Below are 18,916 nucleotides of genomic sequence, written 5' to 3'. Positions count from 1 at the left end.
GAGTGACACACCCCTCCTCACCACACCCAACATGGGGACACAGAGTGACACACCCCTCCTCACCACACCCAACATGGCAGCACAGAGTGACACACCCCTCCTCACCACACCCAACATGGCGGCATAGGGGTGACACACCCCTCCTCACCACACCCAACATGGCGGCACAGAGTGACACACCCCTCCTCACCACACCCAACATGGGGACACAGAGTGACACACCCCTCCTCACCACACCCAACATGGCGGCTCAGGGGTGACACACCCCTCCTCACCACACCCAACATGGCGGCACAGGGGTGACACACCCCTCCGCACCACACCCAACATGGCGGCTCAGGGGTGTCACACCCCTCCGCACCACACCCAACATGGCGGCCCCATCCCGCCCTCTCCCGCCGCGGGTCCTCCGGCCGCCAGGGGGCGCTGCGTGGCGGGGCGGGGCCGGCGGGGCCGGGTGACCGCGGCGTCACGTGACGGCGGCGGGGGGAGCCGGGCCCGGACGAGCGCGGGTGTCCCGGAGCGGCCGAGAGCAGCGCCCGGCACAGCCCAGCCCGGCACAGCCCGGCAGAGCCCGGCACAGCCCGGCACAGCCCGGCCCGCAGCGTCCCGGCCCGCCGGAGCCATCGCCTGGCCCAACCCGCAGCGCCCCCGGCCCGGCCCGCAGCGCCCCCGGCCCGCCCGCCCGCCGCCACGATGCTGGCGCTGCTGTCCCGGCTGCTCGACTGGTTCCGCTCGCTCTTCTGGAAGGAGGAGATGGAGCTGACGCTGGTGGGGCTGCAGTACTCGGGCAAGACCACCTTCGTCAACGTCATCGCGGTGAGCGGGGCGGCGGGCGGGCGGCCCGAGCCCGGCGGGGCCGCGGGATGGAGCGGGGCCGGGCCGGGCCGGGCCGGGCCGGGCCGCGGGAGCAGCGTGTGAGCCCGGCCGGGTGGGAGCGCTGAGCCCCGGGGCTGCCGTGCCGCCCTGAAGCGTTGTGTGCTAATGGGACACTGATCCCACAGCAGGGCACGGCCCCACAGCGGGCTCTGAGGGCGCCTTTCAGTCAGGCTGTCGGTGTGGCGGGACCAGTGTTAGCAGATGTGCAGATAACATTGTGTGTCTTCAGCTGCCGCCTCCCTTTGACTGTTTTTCAGGAGTCCTAAAGCATTTAAGTGTCAGGCTCTCCTCTCAAATATTTGCTTATCAGTTGCTGAAACCCATATCAAATAATCTCCTTTCTCTTAAAGCACAACTTAGCTAAGGAGTACAACTCGCAGGCACAAGCCCATCAGCAGCAAAGTGCTGCACTGGGGCCTGCTGGTGTGGTGATATGCCTGGGGCAGGTAAAGGAGGGGTGTGGGAATACTCCTACACGAAGCTTTTCCGCTGTTGAACGAGATAAAGAGTGGCGTTGCCTAAATGGTGAAGCCATTCAGCTTCATCAGTGTCCTGCTCTGCTGATGGATGTGATGGAAAACGTTCCAGGAGATAAGCTGGACTCTGGGAGCTCCTGAAAGGGGCAGCCAGGGTATATTTTGGTTTTTCAGGGAGCGTGAGCGACCTGGCTGCAGTGCACCTAGAATGAGAAAGCTGATGTCTCCAGCTTTACAGTGAGCACACCTTTAGCTTATCCTTTGGTTTTTGAGGCTGTGTCCTTCACACCATGGAATACTTGTAAGAATGAATTTATTTGAGTGGCAGTGGAATGAGTTACTGGCTAGGAAAAGGACTTTCATTCTCTTGCAGTTGTGCATCATCCTTGCACACTGACAAACAGCCTGGCAAAACATAAGCAAGCCCTTGTGTAGCTCAGGTGTGAGCACGCAGTGGGCTTCCTGATAATCGTGGGAAATGGGTTACTTCATGAAAGGTAACTTTTCTCTGACCAGCTGTTAGCTGAAAGTTGCTGGAGTAACCCAGGAAAGACAGGAGCCTTTTCTTTCATACTCTACCATTACATCTGATTTGTAGAAATGGAGCTCTGAAGTTGTTGAACAGCCTTGCTCTGTGGCTGCTGAGCTGATCCTGCTTGGAGTGTTTCTGCAGCTGAGGGTTCTCTGCAGGCTTTTCATCCTCTGGAGTCCTCCTGCTGATGGCACTTGACAGAAAAATGCTTTGATTCTGTATAGTAGCACCAGCACGTGCTCGGGGAGTTACCTGTGAAACTCAGTGCAGGGATGTGCAGCAGCCAGAGCTGTAGGAGCTGCACATCAGCTGAGCCCATCCAAGTTGTCTCCAGTGGGAGAAGTTTCCCTAAGTGAAGCTGGAGTCTGTTTGCAGCCTCCTCTGCGGGGGTTGAATCCTGCAAGGTTTCAACCACATGTGAGGATCACACCCAGGCGTTTATCTGAGTGAGTGCCATTCAAGGAGCCTTGCAAAACCCCGGGAGGGAGGAAGCTGTTGAGCGTGCTGACACAGCCTCCTTAGCTGGTTCAGTTTGGAAGCATCAGGTCACATTTCTGAAGTTTTTAATTAGGAAATCTGGTGAGTCTTAAGACCAAAAGAACAGAGGGAAGGGGTTTGCTCAGGTTTGTATTATTGGTTTAAAGAAAATAATAGCATAAGCTTCAGTTACCAGTGCAAAACCACTTTTTAGAGAAGTGCAGTCCCTGGCATGCAGAGCTGATTTCTTATTTGCTTCCTTGGCTGACTTTAGTTCAGAGTCTGCATTTGGGAATGAGTGCAGGAGAACAACTGCTCTCTGCAGGCCAGTTAATGGTTTGGGTGGATGAGGCTGTTGGGATTCCTCAAAACTGAAATGAGAGGGATGACACAGCAAGATGTCCTGTAGGACAGCTCTGAAGGCTGGAGAGCACACCAGGAGCTTGGTGTGGCTTGCAAGGCTGTGTGCTGCCAGTCTCACAACAGGGAGTTTAATCCAATATAAATCTCTAATGCAATCTCTGCCCATCAAATCAGGCACATGGAACTGGAGGGAAAACTCAACCAGTTACACAGGGAAGTGTGGCATAAGGCCTGACTGCTGCTGAAGGGGGCAGGCCACAGATGCAGACAGGCTGGTTCTAGAATCATCCTTGGCTAGATTGGTAGGGGTTTTGACCACGTTTACTCCTCTAGTGTAAACAAACACTTGATTTGTAATCAGACCCAGCAAGGGCCTGGAGAGACAGGACAAGAGGGAATGGCTCTGAACTGAGAGATGGAGAGGTTAGATTAGATATTGGGGATAAATCCTTCCCTGTGGGGGTGGCGAGGCCTGGCTCAGGGTGCCCAGAGAAGCTGTGGCTGTCCCTGGATCCCTGGAAGTGTCCAGGGAAGCTTGGACAGGGCTTGGAGCAGCCTGGGATAGAGGAAGGTGTCCCTGCTTATGAGGCACTGGATGGGCTTGAATGTCCCTTCCAACCCCAACTGTGATCAGTTTGATTAGAAGGTTTAAAACCCAACGTTAGCAGTGAAATCTCGTTAGAGCTGGATTCAGCTAATGCAGCTTCTGCTTTTCTCAGGCTCTGCATTAGTCACTGTCTCTAATTAGATATTAAGCATAAGTTTTCCATGTGCGTGAGTAAACTTGCTCACAAGGGAGGATATCATTTCTTCCTGGTCCTAATTTCCCTAATGTGGATGGCCTGTGGCTCTTATTCAGAGAAACTGCATGTCATCCCGGGGTCGCTTCTGGAATTGTCAGCTCCTGATCCGAGCCCTGGGAATGCCCATTCTTTACAGCCTCTGCGGGATCTGGAGGTGTTTGCAGCTCGTGGCTGTCCCCAGCCCTCCCTCAGCCCAGGAACTGGGAGCTGTGGCCGTGCTGCTGTGGGAGCACCCGAGGCCAGGGGCTGCTCCGGCCCAGTGACGCGACTGAAACACGACTCAGTAAACTGAGCCTGCTCCCGGGCTCCTGCAGCCTCACCAGCCCGTCTCATGGAAGAGTGGCATGTCCTGGGCTTTCTCCAGAAGTTCTGTTTGATGCCTGGGAGCTTGTTCCTTGGTCCAGCTGTTTGGCACTGCAACACTGAAGCTCATTAGCCTGACAGTCAGCGAGCAGAGATCTGGAGGAGTGGGAGGAAGTTGGACACTTCTGATACAGTTATCAGGTTCAAGAACTAAACTCAGTCTGTTTGTGGTGACAGGGTAAATCAGGTCCCTTTTTAGGATTTGTGTCAGAGCCTAAATAAGTGTGGTTGGTTTTTTAAGTTCAGAATATCTGGCAAGTGTTGGAATGAGACTGTGGTTTCTGGAGAGAGGCAATTCCTGGAGTGCCTCTCAACAAAAGATTCGTTTGGCCAGCTGGGAGCTGCAACTTCCTTCTGTTGTCGTGACTGTTATAAGTAACTTTGACTTGAAGAAGCCACACCAGAGAAGTGCAGAAAAAAATAATTGCTCTAAAGAGCTCCACTGCTGTTTTAATGCCTTTTGAACCACCCAGGTAGGCCATAAATCCCATGTGTTGTCACTTCATACACACCATGGCTAAGGGAGAAGGGTGATAAAATTGGAAGTGTTTCTTAATGGCAGAAATCTTTTGAAATGCATTGCATCACTTCATTAGCTAATAAAGCTCCTAGGAGGTGAGTCAGACCCTTTTTTTTTGAGTACCCTAGGTACCTTGCTGTACCCTAGGTGGGCTGAAACAGGTGGCTGAAATCAGAATCTGCTTTTTCCAGCTTGGTCCTGAGTCCCTGTAGAGCACTTTGTAAGCAATGGCAGAGCTTTGAGTGGTAACATCTGGATAAGGACACTTTCTTGACTATCAGAAACATGAAATGTCCTGAGCTCCTACATGGCTGACTTCTAGACAGACATTTGCCTTCTTTATGGTAGATATTTGCTAAGCAGTCCATGTCCTTTTTAATATTCAGTTAAAGTCAGGGCTGGGGAAATTAAAATGCCTTTTCTTGTCATATACCACTGTTTTGGGTTCGCAGGAATCATTCCAGGAAGTGCTTTTGGGAAGCTTTTCAGCGATGGAAGCTTCTAATCTGGAGTTCAGGCTTCTGATCATGGTCACAAGTAGCTGGAACACTGAAGTATTCCCTAAAGAAGGAAGCTGGACCATAGAAAGTTGATTTGTCCATTTATGATGCACTGCTTGGTTGAGGCTATGAGTGTTGCAGAGGAGGCTTAGTGTAGGGGTAGCTTGATAGAATGCTAAAATTGCACTGCTTTTTAAGTCATTTTTTCAAGAAGACATTTTGGAGACATGCAGTATTTTTTCTTAGCGTGAAAAGAAAGAAACTTTTAGGGATGCAGGGTTTAATGTAATACCCTGGTTCAGGTGGATTGGGAGTGTCCTGGCTGGATTCCATACTCCAGTGGTGTTGTCTCCTAGTTGGTTAAGCTTGTTTGTGATCTCATCTAGCTGGATGAAAAGTATGTGATTAAAGATAAAACAATCTTTGCTGTGTAATAACGAAGTCTGTATGAAGAAATTCATCCTATAACAGTAGTGAATCATGTCAGCTTTATGAGATACAAACTAAAGGCTGCCCTGACCTTCTCTGATGATAACAAGAATATCCTTGTGCAGGCTGTGGAACAAAAATCAAGCTGCTTAGGGGGCTGACAGTCTGCTAAGAGTTGTCCAAGGCAGGCTGGACAGGGCTTGGAGCAATCTGGTCTGGTGGAAGGTGCCCGTGCCCATGGCAGAGGGTAGAACTGGATGATCTTTGAGGTTCCTCCCAATTGAAACCACTCTACCATTCCATAACTTCCTGGAATTTGAGTTTCTGGCTGTAGTTTATGCTTATGGAGAGGCAGATGAAGAAACCTGAATGTGGTTTGTTTGGTTTATGTTTTTTTTGACTCAAGACAGCTGGAAATGGTAGGTTTAATAAGGTTGTTGTAATATAAATTAAATTATAAAAGAGACTAAACTTGCATCCTTTGTACAGTTCTGGAATGCCAAGGGATGGCAAGTCAAACACTTGCCTTAAGTTTTCATCTGGGAAATCAACTGTGCCTGTGGCTAGCTTGTTCAGAATGCTGCAGTCTGTGATTTAGTGCTGCTGCTGGTAGGAGGTGAGCTGAACCCAAACTGATCCTTGCAATAAAGTCCCTTAGTTCAGTCTGGATGCATTTTTGCTGCTCTGAATGATCCTTATCCAGCATAAGTACTCATCCGGGTAAGGGGTTCATGCTGCACTAAATCTCATGGTTGGGTTCTCCAGGAGCTTTGAAGGGAGCATCTCTTAAACCGGGAGGCTGAAGATGAGTCCTGTGAGTTCTCTGTGCATGTGGCCTCTGAAATTGGCTCTGTTTAGTCTCCCTGTCCCTTATCTCCCACACAGCTTGGAGTTAACTTTGTTTGGTGACCTTGGTTTGTGCTGGTGCTGTGTGGTGTGTGTGACCTCGGGCTGAGGCTCCCATCAGAACCCTGCTGGGACAGCTCCTGCCCTTCCAGGAGCCCTGCAGGATTCAGGGTCTGCCTGGTGGGGTGGGCACAGTGCTGAAAAAGGGCATTGCTGGGTTTGTCCGCTGCTGCTCCTGCTGTCCTTGAGTGTTTGAGCAGCGCTGCTGTGTGTGACAACAGCCAAAGGCTTTCCCATCGGGCATTGAAAATATTGCTGTGCATATCAAACTTGTTTTAAAGCTGGTGTTCTGGAAGGAGAAAGCGTCTTATTGTGAGCACACACTGATAGCAGGAGTACTCTGATCAGGAGGGAGGGCTGATGCCAACCAAGTGACTGCTAGTAAAAGTATGTTCCTTCTGTTCTGCTCTTTGAGTAGCTTTTGCATTTGAATACTCTAAGTTGAAGCTGAATTCCTGGCTTTTTTCCTCTGAGGAGGTAGTAAACAAAAGCCCTCTAAATTCTGGGTTTAGAGAACTGTTTCTGGGCCAAGACAGTTGAATGTGGTAGCAGAATCCATCAAAGGAGATCACTGTCTGCTGCTAAAATCCTTTACAATCGTTTTAACCAATTTTTGACCTGCCTTAAAAGAGAAGGTGACTGCTTTCCTTGGGCCCACTGCCTGTGAGCAGAGGAACACCCACACTCACATCAGGGGAAAGTCTTTCAAATGAAGACCTGAGCTGACCCATATGTTCGTGCCAGCTCTGGATTGTCCTTCTGCAAAGCAGAGAACAGGCGGCTGAAACTCAACTGAGTGACTGCAGTTTGAAGGTTTTGGGGTTTCAAGCAAGTCAGAACAAGTTTGGGGATGTGCAGCGTGGGTAGAGAGCACTTGGGAAGGAATAAGATGCAGCAGCTTTCCTGAAGATTCTGTAAAAGTTTTCCTGTGGTGGGTCACAGTAATTTGAACATTACATTAAAGATGTGGTAAATGAAGTGCTGCTCCAATCTGCAGGAATCTGTGTCCTGAAAGAGCAGTGGGAGAACATGAAATTGGTACTGAACACGCTGCAATTAGTGGGATGACTGGCACAGGGAGTGCTGCAAGGGAGGGCTGTCAACTCCTCACAGGGATGGGCAGGGAGTGTTGGGACAGCCCAGAGCTTGATGAGGCTCATGATAACGTTCTCCAAGGGTAAGAATGAGGGGGAAAGCCAACAAGGCAGATATCCTGGTGGGAGTCTGTTCTAGACCACCCAGCCCAGCATGGAGAGGCACCAAAATCCTCCTTAAGCTGCTGGGAGAAGTCTCACCATGGCTAGGCCTTGTTCTCATAGAGGACCTCATCTTCCCACATGACTGCTGGAAATAAACCCAGCAGGGAGGTGATGAGTCCAGGAGGTTCCTGGAATGTGTGTTCCTATTGATAAGAACAGCTCTCGAGAGAAGGATCTGGAGGGATCTGAGTGGGAATAGTTGGCAGCATCTGGGGTAAGGCTCAGCAGCGCAGAGATGGAGGCTCAGGAGTGCTTGGGAGACGCTGGGATAGGAGCTGTGGGTGTGGGGTGTGACTGTGGAGGCAGGAATGTGGAGGCAGGAATGCTGCGGTGCTTGAGCAACTGGCAAGTGACCCTTGAGAGGCAAGGTTGGTTTGAGGAGCTGAACTGAGCTGCCCAGCACGGCTGCCCATCGGCTCTGGGCTGTGCTGGTCACTGTGGCTGCAGTGGGCAGCTCAGGCCCTGGCATTTGGGGCAGGAGGGGGCAGCTCCTGGACTGGCATTCCCATTGGGCACTCACCCTGCTGCCTTAGAAAGGGCAGAGTGGCTTTGGAGGCAGTGCTGCAGGGTGTGACCCAGGCTCCTCCTGCAGCCCTGGCCCTGCTGGCCTCACTGTTCCTGGTACCAGCAGGAGCTGCTGCCCTGCAAGGCCACCTGGTCAGGCTTAGTTGCTCCTTGCAGCTTGTGGGCAGTCAGGCCCTGACTCTGGGGTGGTGTGTCTGCTTCCGAGATCCCAAAGGCTTTGAACCCCAGGGAACTTCTCTGGGTAGTGTCAGGGGAGAGATGCAAACCTTGCTGCTGTGATACCAAACCCTAATTAAACAACTGAATGCTTTGGGATCAACCCTAATTTTTCCAAATGTGCTTGACTGTCTGGTTCTGTTACACATAATGGATGTAGTGAGCTTCATAATGGCCACTGTGGCTGATTCACCTTCTGCCAAACAGCCAAGGGAGAAATCTGTGGTAGTGTTGAAAACTCGTGTTATGGCTGCAGGAGGTGGTTGAACTTGGCTGTGAAGCTGTGCAGATGAAGTGTTACAGACAGTAAAACATCTGCCACTGGAGCAGTCTCCAGTGCAGTGCTGTTAGCAGCAGTTGTGTCCCAGCTGGGAGCGTGCTGAGTGTCTGCTGGCACTGGGCTCACATCCTCTGGCCACGCTGGCCACGCTGGCCACGCTGGCCTGGCAGGAAGCTGACCTTCAGGTCCTTCCACTTGGCAGCCTTCAACACTCCTCAGGGAGCCACCCCATACCTGTGGGCTGGAGGCTTCCTCCACAGGAGTGATTTATTGCTGCCAATGCTGCCCAGAGAGCAGCTTGCATCAGAGGGAGCCCTTCTGGATATTTCTAGCTCCCAGGTAATGGGGAGATCCTTGGCTCCAGCAGAAGTAGGTGAATGGCTCCTCTCCACGCCTTGCCCTGGCTGTCCGTCTGTTAAGCTGTGCAAAGCACTTCCCCAGGTGACTTTGCTCCCATGGCTGTCTCAAGACTTGAAAAATGATTTCAGTGCTTGTGAGGAATGAGTTGTCTGACTTCACACAAGCTCCAGTACACATGGATTTAACATCCGTGACTTCTTGGCTGTAAAACCTTCAGTTGGAAGCCAAATGGTTAGAAAAAGCTTGTGATATTTTCCTGTGTAAACCAGTTGTGTCAGATAAGCACTAAATTTAACTTTCTCCTTTTTCTCTTTTTTCCAGTCAGGTCAATTCAGTGAAGATATGATTCCTACTGTGGGCTTCAACATGAGGAAAGTTACGAAGGGTAATGTTACAATAAAGGTATGTTGCCATTGTTGACTGTTTCTTTAGGTGCTAGTTTGAAATGTACATGTTTGCTCTGTTTTGCTTCCAGCCTTGAGGCAAATATAGAAAACTGAAGAGGCTCAGCTAAATCTGTCGAGTAGCTTAAGAAGACATTTATGTTTATTTATGGAGTTTTTGAAATGAGGATCTGTGTGTGATTCCCGGGTTCATGGACTAGTTAAAGCACTGTTGTGATAATGCTGTCTGGCTTAGATCTGAGTGTTTGAGGCCCAGAGATGCTGCTTTCCTGCTCATCAGTTTGCTTAAGGGAAAGTTTACATCAAAAGCAAAGCTTTAAGTGAATACATTGTATTTTCTTGTGTACCTCGGTGTGTAACCTTCATCCACAGGATGTTCTTGTATCTGGTGCATCTCCTGCTGTTGGGCCCTAAGCTCTGAGCAGCTGTGCAAGGGATTATTCCTGTTTTACCATGGGAGGGGTCAAGCAGCTGCCTAAGGAAAAAGGAAAAAGTTGTGATTTCTTGTCTTATCTTTGCCTGACATGTTTAAACACAATGCATGGCTAAATTGTCTTTCTCCCCTTGCCTTAAGATTTGGGATATAGGAGGGCAGCCCCGATTCCGAAGCATGTGGGAGCGATATTGCAGAGGAGTTAATGCTATTGTGTAAGTGTCCTTCCTTAGCTCTGCTTCCTTCACATCTCTTCTCTGGGAGCTTTCCTAACACTGCATGCCTGACTGTTCTTTCCTTGTGATTCTGGACCTGCCCTGCAGCCACACTGACCTTTTTCACCCTTAAGTTCAGGGCTCAGGATGGGTTATTTTATCAGGGTCTGGAGTACTAACTCCTCCCTGTCTGAACTGGGTGGCAGTGCTGACTCAAAGCATCTCCCTTCCACTCTGCTCTTGGAGATTTTTTTTAAAGGAACTAAATTCTTTGCTCACAAGTCCTAGCTTTTTTGAAAGTCTTGTTGAATGTGCTCAAACTGGCAGTGTGAAGGAAAGAGTGATGTTTCTGCAGGAGCTCAGTGTCACTGACCTAACCTTAAATTCTCTTTAAAGCTACATGGTAGATGCTGCAGATCGTGACAAAATAGAAGCCTCTCGAAATGAGCTGCACAATCTTCTAGATAAGCCCCAGTTACAAGGAATCCCTGTAAGTAACATCACCTTAAACACCACTGAATGTCTGTGAGGAATGTGAATCACTTGAGCAGCTCTGCAGTCTGCCTTGAACTCTGAATTGTGAGCTGACTGCTCACTATCAGCATGAACAACACCTGCCCCCAGCGCCTTAAACCAATTTTTGATCTTCAGTGGTCTTATTTCATTCAGTGCTCAGAAAACATAATAAATGCAATTGAAACAGGAGTTCAGAGGATTCCACAGGATGAGTTTGTGCTGTTGACTAAAGGCTAACCACAGTGTAGTACAGAAGTGTAGAGTAAGTTTGGGGAATCTCAGATGAGTGTGCTGCCAATGTCCTCAGTTTTATCAGCTGACGTATTCTCTTGCTTGCTCTTTGTACCCTTTTTATTTTTATAAAAAGTTTATTATAAGTTTATTTGTACCCCCTTCTTCCCTGTGACTAGGTCAGTCTTCTTTCTTGATCTGGTTTAACAGTGAATCTGTCATTCCATTGGATTTAGCAGGCAGATGCAGACTGCTCATGAGACTCCCTTGAAGTTTGTTTGGTTTTCTGCTTTTGGTTGGGGTTTTTTGTCTGTCTGGGGTTTTTTTAAGCAAAGCCACAACCATTTCCTTCTCTGGATTTCAGGTGCTAGTACTTGGAAATAAGAGAGACCTTCCTAATGCTTTGGATGAGAAACAGCTAATTGAAAAGATGTAAGTCTAACCCTTGCTAAGAAACATTTCTCTTACTCAGTAAATTCATGTACGTAGAGTTGTTATTAGATCAGGAAGCTCACATTTATGAGTGGAAAACCCAGCAGCAGCAGGTAACTGAATATTGTAGAGAACAAGTTGTGTGGGGAAGGGGAAGAGGAACAGTTCAGATTGTCAGTAAGAGTCCTTGTGTCAGTGAAATGTGTGCTGAAATGTTCTCTCTTTCCTAGGAACCTTGCTGCTATTCAGGACAGAGAAATCTGCTGCTACTCAATTTCTTGCAAAGAGAAAGATAATATAGGTAACTATTAACCCAAAACACTGAGAATCATGGAGTGTTGTCAGAGGATGGATTGGGGGGATTGTAACTTCTTAAAAACAAACTTCTGTTTTCAGGAAACCAGGAACAAATCAAAGACCAATGTGTGAGTGGTTAAATTCTGCATAACTTCTGGTGGCAGTGAGGAAGCCTGACTGGTGTTAAAGTTTTAGGGACTGTAGTTACCAAAAAATGTCAGTCCCTGTGAAATCTGCTCCTTTCTCCAGCCAGTTTGCAGGAAAGAGCTGACGAGTCCATTAGCTTGGCCTAAATGAGTTTACACTTCCATCAGGTGCTCTCACCTCTGCCTCACTTGGTGAGGATGCCAAGTACTTGCAGCAAGTTTTTCCTCAAGTCATTCCCTTGCAGCAATCACCTTCCCTTGCTGTGTTATCAGAGCAGTTTGTGTAGTGGCATCTGCCAGTCCCTGTTCCCTGCAGCCAAACAGGGCCTTTTTCTGGCACAGACATCAAATGCTTGAGAACTTGAGGAGTTCAAAGCAGAAACCATCCTGTGTAATCTCTGGTATTTGCCATAAGCTTTGTCAGTAAACTGAGTCGTCTGAGCTGAGTGAAAACAGAATTTAACAACACTTCCCATCCTTTTCCTGATGTCTTCCATGGCTGCCATGGGATTAACACTGGTGCATTCCAGGGAAACAGGAGTTTGCTGATGAGGATGCTCCCAGGAGAAGCTCTGAAGGATACCAGGATGGCTTTATAGGGAAAAAAAAGCCTCTTTCTAGTAAAACTGAATAGTGTGTGGAACAGTTGTGGCTTCCAAGAAGCCCCGGTCACCTTAGCATCAGTTGAAGGTTCAGAGATGACGGGTGGAAGCAGAGACTCCCTTCTCTGGAGATTCAGAAAAGGCTCCCAGCACAGCTGAGCATCACTGAGCTCTGTGGAAGCAGTTGCTGGAGGGGAGCCAGGGCCTGTCCCTTCCTTAGGAGAGCCTCTTCCAGGCAGGGAGGAGCACCATGCCTCATCCCACAAGGCTAAACCAGCTTTGTTCTCGTCAGGGGAGGAGCTGCAGCCTGGCTGAATAGAGCAGTGCTGATCTCAAACTGATTATTGGAGCCATAGTGAAGTGTCCATGAAGGAATATCTTTTTCCCAGAGAGGGACAGAACTGAGGAAGCAGGATTTGTGGGGCAGTGCCTGTCATTGTTTCCTAAAGGATTCTGGGCAGTTACAGGATCAAAGCATGGACAGCAGGCATCCTAAAAAATCATTCTGTTCATCTGCCCTGGGCCATCCCCTGGAGAAGGGCTTGGATATTCCTGTCCTGTGTTTGGGACACTGGAATACCAAAGCCTTGCCACTTGTACCAATACAGACACTTGAATGTGGAACTTCTCTTCTCTCTCCCTGTAGATATCACGCTTCAGTGGCTTATTCAGCATTCAAAATCTAGAAGAAGCTGAAGTCTTCCTGGAATCTCCAGTACCAGTTGGCCATAATCTCAATTGTCCACTTCCCTCCATAATGAGATACTACCCCAAAATCCTGTATCAAGAATCTGCCTTTCACGGTTCATTTCTCATGTGCACTGCTGAAGACTTGTATTCCTATTCTGTCACAAAACAACTAGAGTTGTCATGATAAAGTCAGCACAAATATTTATTTTACAACCATCTGTGGTGGGAGGGTTGTAGGGGGGGCTTTTTAAACAATATCTCTACCATGTTAACTACGATGGTACACTCTGTTCTGGTTTTTCAGGGCCAGGTTTTTATATGATTTTCAGCAAGTGTTTTATTTCTAGTGTTTAGTGGCTTGAAGATGCTGATGCTTGACAGCATTAAGATTCTGTAAGATGCCACATACAGTAGTTAGAAAACATTTAAGCGTGAGTTGTGGGATACTGATTGATCCCACAAATGCATGTGATGTGTGTATGTAAGCAGAGAAATGGAAACTGCAGAGGGGAGCACAAGGCATAGATCAGCATCACTAATCTACAGCTGAGATCCTGTCACTTGAAAAAGAAAACTTGGTGAATTAGGAAAGTCATCTGTTTAAAATCATTCTGTTGCTTCTGTTTAACATTTATGTGGGGGATGGGAATGGACTGTTCTGTCAAACTTTCAAAAATTGGAGTATTCCAGCATGAAAACAAATCGCTAGGAACATCAGGCTTTGTTCAAATACATTTTTCTATCTCCAGCTACTCGCGGTCTCTCTCTGAAACCAGAACACGCATTCTGAGCAGCTGCATGACACCCAAATTACTGATGCTCCTGTATCGAGGCAGTTGTTGACCTTTAGCACAATCTGTGTGTAATTGTCAGTGTCTCTCCTGCTCCTGGAATGGCTGGGCACAGTTTCACCTGGTGCTATGGAATACCTGGGCTATTGTGACAACTCTAGACCCGCCTGCTTCCTCCATGTAACCACGTGCAAAGCCTGTCAGATGCAATGAAATGTTTTGCTGTGTCAAAGCACAAGAGAGCCAATGGATTGATCCTGTCTCTTGACTAGCTCCTGCAGCTTAGGGAAGCGTGTATAAACTCAAGATTGTAATGTTCCTGTAGCTTTACTTTCCCCCTGACTTCAGCGCATTTAAAGGGACAGCCTGGTTAAGACTGGTTTGTTCATCCAGCAGTGTCAGTGTAGCTCCTCGTGTGTGCAGATCCGTGGTGCAGCTGTTGTGTTGCCTCACACCGTGTGTGATCCCTCACCTCCGTGTGGTTTGCATCCCGTGGGAGCCTGGGCTGGGGACAGTCCCCCTGGGTTCTGACAAGCCAGTGTTAATGCAGACTGCCATGGCCTTACTGTCGTGTCCCAGCTCTGGCACTGCTGCACACACACTACACGCTGCCTGCCTTCCTTCAGGCTGAAGTTGCATTTTAACTTTTTGTCCCCTTTCAGTTCTCTGAAGCATGATTTCAATTAATCCATACTCTGGTGCTGTAGAGGAGAGGGTGTATTAACTTGCTACTGTAGTCCCGAGTTCACCAGAACTGCTACAGTTACTTTTATTTAGCAAATTTGCTTGTGCCTATAATAAGGAAACTAAACTAGAATGTGTGAATCTTTGTGGGGGACCAGGTCACTGTTTAGTTAACTGGCCTATAGCTAAACTCGATGTGTTTGGTGTTTATCTACTTCACTGCTTTCAGCATTTATGGCATCCAAACACTACCAATTGTTAACCTGTGCATTACTCTCTGCATGTGAACAACTTATACAATTACTGAACTTTGTAAATACGTGAATTTTTTTATTTAGGTGGATGCATATGTTGGTTTACTGCTCTTCAGCTTTATTCAATAAACTTATGTTTTGAGGGTTGTATTGACACTTAACTGCCTGCCTTGAGTTGATGTGGCTGAACTCATGGAAAAACACAATGGGATGTGTGTCTCCTCTGCCAAAGATTACAGTGGGGAAGAAGGATTGGTGAATACCTGAGCTGATTTCTATTCTGTGGTTCAACTATTCCAGTGAAATGCTCACAAAACTACCTTTGAGGCCTGGGGCTTGCTTACCTTACCTGAGCAAGCTCAGATAGTCTGAGCAGACTTCAGGGCTTTTGTGTGTGTGTGGAAAGCACTGGCCAGCTGCAGGGTCTGAAGCAGGGGCAGCCTTCTGCAGGGGAGCTCTGTTTGCAGGACAGAAATGCAGGTGTCTGCAGGCTTGGCTTTTGTGTCGAGCCTAGAGTAAAACCTTGGTTTTTCTAGCACAAGTGTCAGATCTTGCAGTGTCTGATCATTCACTGCCAATTAAAGCAGAAGGATTCTTATCTCAGTGGAAAGTGAGGCTTTTGTTGACCGAGGTCTTGAACAAAATCTTTGCTGTGATTTTAATCTGAAGCTTCACTGACTGTTCTTCCCAAAGGTTTTTGTTGTATTAATTTCTCTTAGGACACTGATTAATTTATAGGACTGTCTGTCAGCATCTTCCAATTAATGGTGAGGAATTGGATGTCTTGCTTCAGGCTTGTCTCCCTGTAAGCTTTCAAACTTGCTGAGCTGTATCAGGTCAGTTTTTAGTCCTGAGTGCAGGTCTTTGAGCATCCTTCATGTGTAACTCAGCTGATGGAAAGGGCTAGTGAGCTGTTAAAGATCCTGTGCTTATTTCTTTGGGAGTTTCTGTATGCAGAACAAGCTCCCTGCAGTTCATAGTCAAAGTAAACTGTCTCTAGACACGAATCTGAAAACAGTGTTAGTGCACTAAGCCCTGTCATCCTGGTTGGTGTGATACCAGCACCAATCATTCAGTAAATCAGCTGTGGTGTGAGCTGGCCCACAGCTCTTTGCTTGATGTGCTATTTCAGTACCAGTTTCTGTTTCTAGATGTAAGACACAGGCCCCCCCTATAATGTGTGTACTCTAAAAGGTACATGTGCAACAGTCCCCAAAATGTCCCCAGCTGGGTTTCACAGCTGTTCAGGTGCTCTGTGCCAGATGCCCGTGGCTACTCCAGTAGCAGGAAGGAGACCTCAGAGTGGCTATCTGATTCCAGGGCTGCACACGTTCTGGTTCTGGGCTTGAGTAACTGGCCAGGTACCTTTCCTTTGAAAGGGAAGTGTAGGAAGTGTTTCCTTCTCAACACCTTTCAGCCTTGGACTCATACAGAGTCCATTGGCAAACAATACTCATCTGGCACGTGATGTTCAAGGTTAAATCTTCTGGCCTAATAAAGGTGTGGATTCAGGCATTAGCAGTGGTGTTTGCTGAATGTGGGTGCTGTAGCTGTGTTCTAGTAATGTCATCTCACCAGGATTACTTGTCTCAGGCTCTGTATGAGCATGGACAGTAAAAAGAGGCTGATTAAATTTTCCTTTCTCTTCACAGAAGTAGCTTTTGGGGATCCATTTTGGTTTCATAGATTACTGCATTTGACATCAGTGGCCATAGTCCTGACATTCCTCTGATGCAGGTCTTGACTGTTGGCACGATAAGAAAAGCAGCTCTTGTGAAAAGGCAGGCACTGCCAGAGAACTCGTGCTGGTGAATAGCTGGAAGTCAGACAGCAGTGCTGCCTCTGTGCCCTGGTGGGGCGTGGGCACTGTCCTGAGGTTTAAATCAGCTCTCAGTCCTTGTGGTGCCTCTGCTCAGTGCAAGTCCTGGAGCAGCAGTGATGATCTCATGGTTGTGCTTGCCCCCACAGCTCTGGCTGTGGGACAGTTTTCCTTGCAGTGTCCCAGTCCTGCCAGCCTCGGTGTGGATGGTGCTTCCTTCAAATGCAGTTACAGAGCAGGGGAGTTCCCATCACCCGGGGGCAGCTGCACAGAGCAGCTCTGTCCCACCACTTGGCACTAGGAAAGCTGCATAAATGTGGAGCTGTTCCATGGTCTGTGGAACCAATAATCCCGTTTCTCAGTGATTTATCTTTTCTCTTTGCATCTTGATGGAAACAGGTTGGAAAGATTTTGGGTGCTGACGTATCAAACTGCATAATCTTCACTTTGTGATAGAAGTAAAGGCCAAAGAAAATGCCTTGAACAGTCTCTGTTGACTTTAGGAGTGCTGTGCAGGGATCTGTGATAACCTGAGGTACGGCTTAGCAGGATTCCCAAGCTTTTAACTGCCCTGAGGTTTCCTTTGTCGTTGCCGTGGCTGTGCAGTGGCCGTCCTGCTTTGCTTTGTGCAGGACCTGTGCTCCCCCAGCATGCCCAGCACTGCTCCCTGCCTCGCTCCTGCACTGACCCTGACCAGTGTGCATCCCAAAAAGGAAGGCAGGATATTTAGCTGTGTTTCTGACATGAACAGTGAATCGTGTTGAAGGACAAGTAACGTGTGAGTGCCTGAGCTTCAGGGCTTTAGTTCCCAAAAAGTGAGTGCAGAACAGCTTGTCTCACCAGAGCCTGACCCTCCAGAGAGTGCTCTGCTGCTTTAGGGCTGGACGTTGTGGTGTGTCCTGGTGAAACACGGGGGTTTTCCCTGACGTGTCACTCCACTGCAAACACAGAATGGCACTCAGAAGGGCTTTGCACATACTCTTTAAAAGGAGAAGTGAAATACTTGATGTTTTTATTTCCCTCCCAGTGGAAAGAGGGTAAGTAGACCTTTGTGCCAGGATTAGTGCCTTTTAATTATGACATGACAGGTTTTATTCTGTTAAAGGCAACATCTATCATTGTGATAATTTTGAAGTGCTTCAATAAAGTGTTGTTGAAAACCACTTTTTTGCATATTCATCTGTAGTAGGACAGCTGCTTTTACTGTTAGAAATATCTAAGAACCCTCATTTGCCCAATTGTGGGAAACATTTGGGTATCTTTAACTACATAACTTCACCTGGAGAATGACTGTAACGTTGTGCTCAGTGCAGGCCACTTTGAGAGGCCAGGCTGTGAAATTCCCATTTCTGATTATTTTGGTTCTGGTACTGGAAGCACTGCTTGGTCTCATTTCTGTTTCTCTCTGAAAAGACCCATTGAGTTGAAGTTCCTGAACCATATTATTCAATAAACAGAGTAAATATGTCAGTAGAGGAAGAAAAAAGTTATTGTGTGTGAAATTTAAAGCTAAACTTGATTCTCACAAGAGTCTCAAGAGTAAGTAAACTGTTTTGGTGCTTTTGTGTAATTGTGGTAACTTGGGGTGTGGGTACTTCAGTCTTTGCGACAAGGAGGAATTTTCCTCTTTTTAGAATCAATAAAGAATTCCCTTATTGGTTTGGATAACATTGAAAAGGTCCACGAATTCTGCAGGCTGAGGAAGGGAACTGAAAGATTGGCCAGGCTAGAGGATTTTGTCCAAAGTCAGCATCCTGAAGTCTGGATGAACCACTGAGTTGTGAATACTTGGTTTGGATTTATTCATTCTACTGTTTCTGTTACAATAACTGGAAAACAAAGATCTGACTTCTGAAATACAGGCTGAAGACAGATCATTATTGTCTGGTTGTCTGTCTGTGCATAGTAAGTCCTTTATTTTTTCTCGTGTAGGCATTTTTCATATTCTGTCCCATTTCCTTTTAACAGATCAGGCACTTTGGTAAAAGGATGTAACTGCAGTGTGAAAGGGCAGCTCAGTTCAGTGACAGCCTGTCCACAGCCAGCCACGGGGACTCTGCTGAGCTTGCTGGGGTGGCTCGGAGCTGGGTTTCCTCTTTGCCTCCCCCAGCTGTGCTTTCTTTCTGTTCTTTTGCTCATCTTCAAGAGGTTTGGTTTTACCAGTACTGCCGGAGCGTGTTCACCTTCACATCCACACCCGGCATTTGTCAGCCCTGGGCCCGCGGAGCTGCCCTGCCTGCGAGCCCGCGGGTCCCCGGTGCTGGGTCCCAGCCGCCGCTGCTGTCCCCGCTGCTGTCCCGTCACTTCGGGCACCGCGGGGTGGAAATCCCTGGGTCCATCTCCGCCACATCCCGGCAGGAGCCGCGGGCCACCGGTGCCACAGAATCCCGCAATCACTGGGGCTGGAAAAGATCATCGAGTGCCAGCTGTGCCCGATGCCCGCCTTGTCCCCAGCGCGGAGCCCTGAGTGCCACCTCCAGGAATTCCTCGGACACTCCAGGGATGGGCACTCCA

At 48.3% G+C, this 18,916-nt stretch overlaps 1 protein-coding gene across 1 annotated transcript; it reads left to right on the top strand.

Moving 5' to 3' along the window:
- Positions 1-456: 456 nt before the first annotated feature.
- ARL8B (ADP ribosylation factor like GTPase 8B) lies at positions 457-17,565 on the top strand. Its single transcript, XM_063411871.1, has 7 exons — positions 457-819; positions 9,210-9,290; positions 9,867-9,940; positions 10,337-10,430; positions 11,052-11,119; positions 11,350-11,420; positions 12,811-17,565. Exons 1-7 carry the CDS (start codon positions 697-699, stop codon positions 12,858-12,860), a joined length of 561 nt encoding a protein of 186 aa, XP_063267941.1. The 5' UTR covers positions 457-696; the 3' UTR covers positions 12,861-17,565.
- Positions 17,566-18,916: the final 1,351 nt, after the last annotated feature.

The sequence above is a fragment of the Prinia subflava genome, chromosome 14, assembly GCF_021018805.1.
Source record: "Prinia subflava isolate CZ2003 ecotype Zambia chromosome 14, Cam_Psub_1.2, whole genome shotgun sequence".
Lineage (NCBI taxonomy): Eukaryota > Metazoa > Chordata > Aves > Passeriformes > Cisticolidae > Prinia > Prinia subflava.
Note: the sequence above shows the minus strand (reverse complement) of the source record. Positions and strands in the feature narration are given on the sequence as shown.

What these genes read in the sequence shown, in the direction of transcription:
- ARL8B (XM_063411871.1), top strand. Translation starts at nt 697, where the DNA reads ATGCTGGCGCTGCTGTCCCGGCTGCTCGACTGGTTCCGCTCGCTCTTC. An exon ending in AGGGTAATGTTACAATAAAG is followed by an intron (nt 9,291 to 9,866) that starts GTATGTTGCCAT and finishes CCTTGCCTTAAG; the next exon opens with ATTTGGGATATAGGAGGGCA. An exon ending in CCCAGTTACAAGGAATCCCT is followed by an intron (nt 10,431 to 11,051) that starts GTAAGTAACATC and finishes TCTGGATTTCAG; the next exon opens with GTGCTAGTACTTGGAAATAA.